At 36.8% G+C, this 10,000-nt stretch overlaps 1 protein-coding gene across 3 annotated transcripts in view; it reads left to right on the forward strand.

Moving 5' to 3' along the window:
• LOC119598680 (Na(+)/H(+) exchanger beta-like) overlaps positions 1-10,000 on the forward strand; it is a 95,105-nt gene that overhangs the window by 68,606 nt on the left and 16,499 nt on the right. For all 3 annotated transcript variants that reach the window (XM_037948407.1, XM_037948405.1, XM_037948406.1), the window contains 12 exons: positions 1,765-1,851; positions 2,490-2,571; positions 3,030-3,057; positions 3,405-3,459; positions 3,878-4,008; positions 4,981-5,163; positions 5,561-5,642; positions 5,993-6,088; positions 6,621-6,742; positions 7,864-8,063; positions 8,354-8,509; positions 9,584-9,684. In XM_037948407.1, coding sequence (XP_037804335.1) covers positions 1,765-1,851; positions 2,490-2,571; positions 3,030-3,057; positions 3,405-3,459; positions 3,878-4,008; positions 4,981-5,163; positions 5,561-5,642; positions 5,993-6,088; positions 6,621-6,742; positions 7,864-8,063; positions 8,354-8,509; positions 9,584-9,684 — 1,323 coding nt within the window. The remainder of the gene's footprint in view (positions 1-1,764; positions 1,852-2,489; positions 2,572-3,029; positions 3,058-3,404; positions 3,460-3,877; positions 4,009-4,980; positions 5,164-5,560; positions 5,643-5,992; positions 6,089-6,620; positions 6,743-7,863; positions 8,064-8,353; positions 8,510-9,583; positions 9,685-10,000) is intronic.

Raw genomic sequence — 10,000 nt, forward strand, 5'->3', positions numbered from 1 at the left:
AAGGTTTCCTTGTTGAGGGAAATGCTAGGTTTAACTGCATGTTACACTATCGTGTCTAAACGTGATTCATGGCCTGGGAAAAGTCTAGAGCTCACCTTTGATCACTGGGAATTTTACTAACGTTTTAATATTATTTGGAGAGGGAATTTGCAGCCTTGATTCATTTCAGGTGACGAAAGAAACATACCCAATATTGGTCATACAGCCACTCAATTACACAGTAGATCAGTGCATCTGAATAATCCATATATGTCCATGTTTTCTAAAGTCTTTGACTCAAACGGTGTTGAAAACCCACACAGAATCCTCAGAAACCACAGTACATTATATATTCTAATGACAAGTTTTGGACACAGAAAGTTTTATAAAGGGATAGTTCCTCATAGTGTTTAAGACCGAGAGAATATCAGGAGTTTATGATATATAGGATAGGTCAGTTAGTAAAGATATTAAACAACTATATAAACGCAAAGAACACAAACACAGGCAACATCAACCTTCTAATGCGACATATTTTCTTACATATTTTCTGACTGCCAAAATGAACTCCGCACATCTTGTTTATGTTCAAAATATCCACACTCTAGTTCCAGTTTTGTTATCCACAAGAGCCTACATTTGCATTTTGGAATCCACAATAAGTCTTGCACTCTCAAAATCTTCACAAGTTTTGTGCATCGAGCCTTTGTGCAACTTATTGCACCTCTTGTGTCATACGGTGTTTGCATACCACTTGCTTGGATTCTCTTTTGATATATGAATGGATATTTGTGAATGCAATCACACAATTATGGATTTGTGCTCCTGCTGCACACTACAGGTGTATATGTTGCTTGAGGCATGACTTTGTGAATGATATTTTTCTGTGTTAAAAGTTGAAATATTTATTAATACTGTGACTTTTATTCATATCCATGTACTAATGTACAATTTAATAGTTTTTCTGTATTCTGAATGGTGAGTAATCGACATCCAGAGAGTGTTATACACTGAAATCTTGTCAGAATGTCCTAAAACTGATTAGAGGAGTTATGGTTAATAATAGGATAACGATATATGTTCAGTAAAAATCACTTGAATGAAACCTTCGCCATCATTTACAGTGATTTTCATTCGGAACTTACTATATCGGCTTCCTTCGTATATATTAACCAGAAAATCCAGGCGCAGTTTTATGTTGTTTAAAGTTGAGTTCTAAAAGTTAATTGATTTAATGACAACAAATCGTTTCCACGTTAAGTTTATCGCACATATCTTCGTCAGCTTAAATAATTCATATGATTCTTGTGAATATCACGAATTTAAGACTCACTGCGTTTGTATTCTCAGTGTTGTCCAAATCGATATGCTTATCAATTACGCGTAAAGTAAGAGAACCGTTATTGGATGTGAGTGAATAGACAAGTTGATAAAACAAATATGAAAGAATATCTGAAGAAGGAAGATCTTTTTATATTGTATTACCCCAAATTTAACCATATTGCAATGTCACAGATATTAGTTTTTTAGTCGTGTTACTTCCTACCATATAAGTAATTCAGTACGACGTAAGCACAGTAATAATATCCACATGTTCGTTGTTTCAAAGTGTATGCATATTTGTATTCTTGCCTTTCTTACTCAAAAATTACTTGTACCGAAATGCAATCCATGGAAAATATTGTCCAATAGCAGTGAATACCATTTATAACAAAATTAACACACAAAAAGTATTTACACCAATATATCAGGAATTTAATACACTGACCCCTTCCTGTGTCGCAGTGATGGCAACGGAACCTCAACCTGTAGCTACAACTTCGAGGTTCCTCACTTTACGTCAGACAAGTTCTTCTTTGTTCTACTCCCCCCGTAAGTATGGTGCCTGTGGTGTGGAATAAGAATGTTAGATTATTCGTTTATTTCAAGATGGTATTTTTTTTTTCTAAATGTGATTTTGTGAAATGGTTTGATATTAGTGTGGACCCCTGCATTTTTTTAAAATCTATGAGCCAGATGTAGTGTTTGTGTGATGTGGTATTTTACAGATTATTTCTGTAGATTGTCAAAAATAAATATCCTCTCGTTTGCACATGCTACTGTGAAGGCCAGACAAGCATGACTATAGAATTGATAGCTGTGTCTCCCAGTTCGTTGAATATACAATTCTGAAAATTGTAGGTTGTAAACCCCCACAGGAAAACAAAGTGCATGAGATGAATTAAAACCAAATAAAATCCATATACATAATGTTTTTGCATAACATTCCCCCTTTTTAAAAATATTCATGCATCTTTTTAATAAAAAAAAATAAATTTCAAGTGCTTAAGTATATCCCCTTAATTTCATATAATGCCTGCATAGTATATGTATATAAATATGATAGAAATCCACCTGCATAATATACCAGGCTAATGATATCCTCTTTCATTAGTACCACGCATGAATCGTGTATAGATAAATCCAACTGCATAATTTACTTTTCTTATAATAACCTCTTTTGTTACTAGCATCATCTTAGAGTCTGCATACTCCCTCCATGACCGCGCCTTCTTTGACAACTTAGGCACAGTCCTCGTGTTTGCCGTGATTGTAAGTACGAAATATTGGGATTATTTGTGCATTGAGTTCGTTGTGACAAATGTAGAAAAGTGTGTCGAAAAGCATAAGTGACATTGGCTTTGTGCAGTTATTCTCACGCACACACACACATATATATATATATATATATATATATATATATATATATATATATATATATATATATATATATATATATATATTTTTTTTTTTTTTTTTTTTTTTTTTTTTTTTTTTTTTTTTTTTTTTTTTTTTTTCCTCCTCCTCTCAAAGCATTATTTGTTTATATATAATGAACTTTTAGCATATACGAAGGAAGGGCACAGCGAATTTTAACTGATCCTTGTGGCAGAATTCCATCAAATAGATTAAAACAGTTATTATTAATGTACAGAATAACGAAATTACTTGATTCTTACAGGTAGCTCTAGTAAATTGATTACTTATAATGTCGGTCTATTTCTTTTCAGGGAACGCTGTTCAATATCTTCACCATAGGTGAGTATATTATGTAATGTATAATATAGCTTTATGTTTATATAGTATATAGTAAGAGAGTACGTTGATGTTATTACGTGTAGGCTGTGTGTGTGTGTGTGTGTGTGTGTGTGTGTGTGTGTGTGTGTGTGTGTGTGTGTGTGTGTGTGTGTGTGTGTGTGTGTGTGTGTGTGTGTGTGTGTGTATGCACACACACACACACACACACACACACACACACACACACACACACACACACACACACACACACACACACACACACACACACACACACACATATATATATAGAGAGAGAGAGGGGGGAGAGAGATTTTTTAATGTACTGACTAGGTTACACATATTTTCAGGTCCAGCTCTGTATGGTGTTGCACAAGGAGGTCTAATGGGCGCCATTGCTATTGGGTGAGTACAGAATATGCATTTGTGGGTGTGTCTATAGTCGTGTTCAGTTTATGAAGAGCGCTTCTGCTGAAACATTAAGATGTAGCACTATAGTTGGCCACTTGGTGATCAGTACCCATTTTATTGAAAAATAAAAGTCAACAAATTGAACAGTGTGTGCAGTACCAGCACTACCAGCAGATCCACATGATTTCATACACAACTGTACGATGTGTATGTATATTTTTTTGTATATTTAAAGACTTATTTACATGACAGTAAAGACACTTCTCTGTATCTTCGTATACAGACAATCACACCTTAAAATATAAACCATAAAATACTTCCGTGAACAATATGAAACACACTTACAACCCACAAAAGACCCATTAAGAACAAACCATTATACGAATCACACTAAAAACAATCTATTTCCCAGCTTCACAGAGACCTTAGTATTTTCATCCCTCATCTCAGCCGTGGACCCCGTGGCAGTGTTAGCCATTTTCCAGGAGCTTGGCGTTAACAAAGATCTCTATTTCCTTGTCTTTGGGGAATCTCTTCTCAATGGTGAGTGTCGGGAGATGGTGGGTCGTTGGGTGTGAGGTTGTTCTTGATTTTTATTGTTGTTTGTGATGTGTGTCTAGGCTTTTTCTCTCTTGGTATGGGTTGTATATTACGTTTTAACATTGTTGCTAACATGTTATTGATGATACTAATCATAATGAGAGTTGCAGGAAGTTTAATTGCTGTTCATTATCAATACTGTTTCTACTGCTACTAATGTTATGACTACTACTACTACTATTACTACTACTATTGCTACTACTACTACTACTACTACTAATATACTACGTCTACTTCTACTACTACTATTATCATCAACTTATTGATTTTCATTGTTATTATTCAGTGATGATAGGCATACTCTTGTTGACATTTTACATTTTACAGTTTATGTGAAGGTCAACAACGAATAAAATGCAGACTGTTGTTTACCTTTTTTTATGTGAGATAACTGTCATGTGACTTTCATAAAAATTATCACATATATTAAAGTCTACTTTATATTCAAGTTTAACATACTAATAGTTATTCTTTCTTCGGATCTAATTGTTTTGTCAGTTTTGTTTAGAATATTAGTGAATTAAGTCATCTTATTTTGTTTTTACTAAAGGCACAAGCAGTCGAAAAGATCATTCTAAATTCAAATTCAAAGACTTTCTAGGAAAGAAATATAGGCCACTTTACAAGGAGTTGGAGAATATGCTATGAAACCAGTGCTACATTACCAATAGGTTAATGAAGTTTGTCTAAACTACAGTTTTTCACAGCCTGAAAAATATGTAGTCAGAAAAATCATAAATGAAATGACTGATGCCAGATGCCTGAAAAAGGGATCACGATCGTAAAATAAGTTGGAAACCACTACTTTGTTCCAACTTTCCTGAAGAAACGCTCTTTCCCTTTATTTCAATCGTTCAAAAATCGGGAACGAAAATATCATACTTCATCACCTCCCTCTTCAATCCTGACCTCCAGACGGCGTCACCATCGTCGTGTACACCACCTTGACCTCGTTCGTCACCATGGAGGTCATCTCGGCAGGTCAATATGCCTTAGCCGTCGCCTCCTTCTTCATCGTGGTGTTTGCGGGGGCGGTCATCGGCATTCTGTTCGGATGCGTGACGGCGCTCATCACCAAGTACACGGCTGAAGTCAGAGGTGAGGACTGTGTGAGGGCTGGATGGGTGGGTGAGCGAGTAGGTGGGTGGGTGAGCGAGCGAGTGGGTGGGTGGGTGGGTTGAATGAGTGAGCGAGCGAGTGGGTGGGTGAGTGAGTGAGTGAGTGAGTGGATGGATGGATGGATGGATGGATGGATGGATGGATGGATGGATGGATGGATGGATGGATGGATGGATGGATGGATGGATGGATGGATGGGTGATAAGTGAGTGAGTGGGTGGGTGAGTGAGTGAGTGAGTGAATGAGTGAGTGAGTTAGTAAGTAAGAGAGAGAGAGAGAGAGAGAGAGAACGAGAGAAAGAGAGAGCGAGAGAACGAGAGAAAGAGAGAAAGAGAGAACGAGAGAACGCACGACTCAAACCCGTTTTTGTTTGCAGTGGTGGAGCCCCTGGCACTCCTAGGTCTTGCGTACCTCTGCTACCTCACGGCGGAACTCTTTCATTTCTCAGGAATCATCAGGTGAGTTGAGGGAGAGGAACTTGCGTGCGTTGCGAGTTATTTCTCCACGTCGTTGATCGAGGATTGAGGGAGCTGAATTCATTACCCGAGGATGTGAATTTTTGATTGAGGAGCTGGTGATATACATTTGATTGAATTTAGTGCTGTTATTCCTAGATAAAAAGATAGCTTTCATGTGTATAAATATTTTCTCACACATACATCTATTCTCTTAAATAGAAACACACACACACACACACACACACACACACACACACACACACACACACACACACACACACACACACACACACACACACACACACACACAAAGATATTGTATCATAATTTGTTCTCTCTTTTACTTTCAGTCTCATCATGTGTGGACTCTTCCAGGCAAATTATGCCTTTCAGAATATTTCGCAGAAGTCTTACACGTGTGTCAAATACTTCACTAAGATGGCCAGGTGGGGCTGGTTTGCTGTGGAGTTTTTATGGTTTATTGAATCCCAGCATGATAGTTTGATAGGTTTGTTTCTGGGTTTTGTGTGTGTGTGTGTGTGTGTGTGTGTGTGTGTGTGTGTGTGTGTGTGTGTGTGTGTGTGTGTGTGTGTGTGTGTGTGTGTGTGTGTGTGTATATACATACATACCATCGGTAGCAGGACTGTTAATAAAGGTGGCAACGTTATCATTTATTCAAAGTATCAACTTAGTGTTAGCCATACTGTCACGCAGGCTTTCGTAATGGTTTGTGTGCATGATTATTCTTAGAATAATACAATGAATGAATTCTTAATTTCCCCCATTATTTGATTAAATAAGAAATCACTGGTGATACGTTCGTTTCTTCGTTACTTATGCAGAAAAAGAATAACAATAGATCTTAAACCAATACATTGATAACATTTGTTCCCGTGTCAATGAATGGCCAACATGAAAATGCTGGTACTTTTCGGTAAATTGATAAACGAATTTAAAATATCAAATGATCCTTTTCAGTGCCACAAGCGACACTATCATCTTCATGTTCTTGGGAATGGCCTTGGTGAGCAAAGACCATATTTGGCACCCTGGCTTCATCCTGTGGACAATTGGGTTCTGCTTAATCTTCAGATTCATTGGTAAGGATATTGCAGAATGTTGTTGGTTAAAATGAATGTATGTTTCACATGTTATTGACGTTTCTTGATTGTTTAATATCTGATCAACTTTTGATATCTCTACCATTTGTTCGAGTGTGTGTGTGTACACACACACGCGCACACACACGCACGCACGCACACGCACACACACACACACACACACACACACACACACACACACACACACACACACACACACACACACACACACACACACAAAGTTACCAGCCTTTAAGTCCGTCTGAGTAACACTGAGGGTCATGTGATCTGAACCATGTCAAAGCAGCTCTTTTTACATCTTCAGTCGATGGAAAATTGGTACCTTTCAATTATTTTTTAAAAGTTTGGAAACAAAAAGAAGTCGGACGGGACTAAATTGGAGCTGTAAGGTGCATGCCGGAGAATTTCCCATCGAAATTCACGTAGCACAGTTCTTGTCTGCCGAGCGCCTTCAGCGGGTGGATTGTCGTGGTGGAAGAGAACGCGTTGATGCGGCATTCCAGGGCGTTTTTCTGATAATTTTTTTTTGACACTTCTGTCAAAACGCACTCATAACAAGCAGATGTTATTGTTTTCTTGCTCTCGAGGAAGTCAACCAGCAAAATCCCATTTGCATCCCAGAACACATTGGCCATGGCTTTTCCTCTTGAAAGCACAGATTTTGCTTTGACTGGCCCACTTCCACCCATAGGCAGCCACTGCTTTGATTGAATTTCATGTCTGAACACGTTATAACGTGTTGGTACAAGAATGTTCAGGTGTGTTGAAATCAAATTCCTTCCATATGACTTTTAGTTATGGACCTTTTCCACAAACTTTTTGAAACCCATCGTGTATATATATATATATATATATATATATATATATATATATATATATATATACACATATATACATATACACACGTATATATATATATATATATATATATATATATATAATATATATATATATATATATATATATATATATACATATATACATATACACACACACACATACATATACACACATGTATATATATGTATGTATACATATATAATCTTTCTTTTTTGTTCTTCCTAAGATAATATGTAACATTATTCCCTTCGTTGTTACAGGGGTAGCTCTTTTAACCATAGTCATGAATCATTATCGAATGAAGAAGATTGGTCTCCAAGAACAATTCATCACAGCGTATGGGGGCTTAAGAGGAGCTGTGGCCTTCTCTCTGGCCAACATGTTAGATCAAACAGTTGACCCGAGGAGGATATTTATCACTACAACGCTTATGGTTATATTATTCACAGGTTTCATACAGGTGAGGAAGAGAGATTAACATTAAGATTTAGGTATTTATCCATGCATTTTATTTATTTATTATATTTCTTAACGAAATGTGAAGGGAAACACTGAAGTTCAACAATAGTTATTGTAGACTATTTGTTTAAAATTATATATTTTCCTTTTTTTTAAGCAGCAGTATATATGGTCATACTTTGTTCTACTTACGGTCCGATATGTGCTAAATATCCAGCTTAATATGACAAGTAATAAACTATGTACACCTCAGATTACACGCTGAAAAAAACATGCCTTCCATCCTCGCAGGGAATATCAATCAAGCCCCTGGTGAACCTCCTCAGAATACAGAAGAAGCGTTCAGACCATAAGAAACTGAATGAAGAAATCAATGACACTGCCATGGACCACATCATGGCGGGCGTCGAGGAGATTCTAGGGCAGCACGGAGACTTCTATCTTCGGGTGCGTTGGAGGTGCTAAGGAGAATATACTAAGATTATGCTAATTCGGTGGGGAATTTTTTGAAAAGGTATAGGAGGCGTTCCTAGCGGATGAGGAGCGGGGGAGGTAAAGGTGTTAGAATCCCGACCTTTGAAGTCATTATCAGGGAAAGTTTAATGGCATTTTAGTTTAGGAAGTGGGCTTTTTAACAAGGGAATGGAAATGCATTAATAATTAGATTGAGCTATAGAAATTTGAATTTAGATGAATTGTTAAAAACTAATTCTTCCCACGTTCTCAAACGTAATCATAGTACTGTTTAGATTTTTTTTTTTTTTTTTTTTTTTATATAAGGCCCTGTCCACACGAAAGATAGTTAGCAAATACGAATTATAACGTCAGAAGCGAGATGGTTTTCCAGTGTTACCAGGCAGATGTAACTAAAATGCTAGCCATAAAATGCTACTTTGCGTCACCATAGCAGACCGGGAACAGTCGGGCTCGGTCCTCGGTTTGGGTCATTTTACCCAAGGTCTACACATGGATACAGACTTGCCTTGCGTTCCGTTGGAAAATACAGAATGCTTTAGTGGGTTTCAAAGAGTAAGCTCGCACGGAACGGTCTGCAGCGCTACGGTGGCGGTCAAATGCAAACATTGACCCTCACGAGCTTTTTATGTTTTAAAGTTTGTGTTTAAACACATTTACTCTTACTTTTATTTATGCTAGTATTTACAGCATTCTTCTTTTTATCTTAACATAGCATGTTTCCGTTAATATCTCAACAGCAAAGCTTACGAATCAAGAATCAATGGTCCAGTTTCTTCACATTTAACATCCTTCGCTTAGCTGAATATGTAATAAAATACAAGTGAAGAAGTGCCCACTACCATTTCATTGACCTTTAAAGTTCATATGGCAGAATCCACACTGAAAAATATTCCTTGACATTTTACATTCTGTTTGAAATTATGCATTTCGTTAGAGACCTGATTTTACCTTGGAAATTATTTATATTAAAGAAGTATTTGTTACCTTGGCCACATTATTGGGAAAATAATCCTTAATGGTTTTATCACTACCTTCTTCTCACAGGAGCTGATTATTCACTACAATGACAAATATCTCAAGAAGTGGTTTGTCAAGCCTTGTAGTGAATCCAAGCTCACGAGACTCTTCGAGAAAATTGCAATTTCGTGAGTAATTTTCTTACTGCTGTCTGAGTCCTTTACTTTTTCATCGTCAGCATTGCTGTTTGTAGCAGGATTATGATCATTGTGTGTCATCGTTAAGATCGTCACTGACATCATCGTCACCATTCAACATCAGTCATCAGTCATTAAAATTAACGTTATCATTATCGTTATCATTATCATTATCATAATCATGATCACTATCATTATCACCATCATTATCATTATCATTATCATTATTACCATCATCATCATCACCATCATCATATCATCATCATCATTATCACCATCACTATCACAATCACATTCATCACCACCA

Source organism: Penaeus monodon, chromosome 41 (genome assembly GCF_015228065.2).
Source record: "Penaeus monodon isolate SGIC_2016 chromosome 41, NSTDA_Pmon_1, whole genome shotgun sequence".
Classification (NCBI taxonomy): Eukaryota; Metazoa; Arthropoda; class Malacostraca; order Decapoda; family Penaeidae; genus Penaeus; species Penaeus monodon.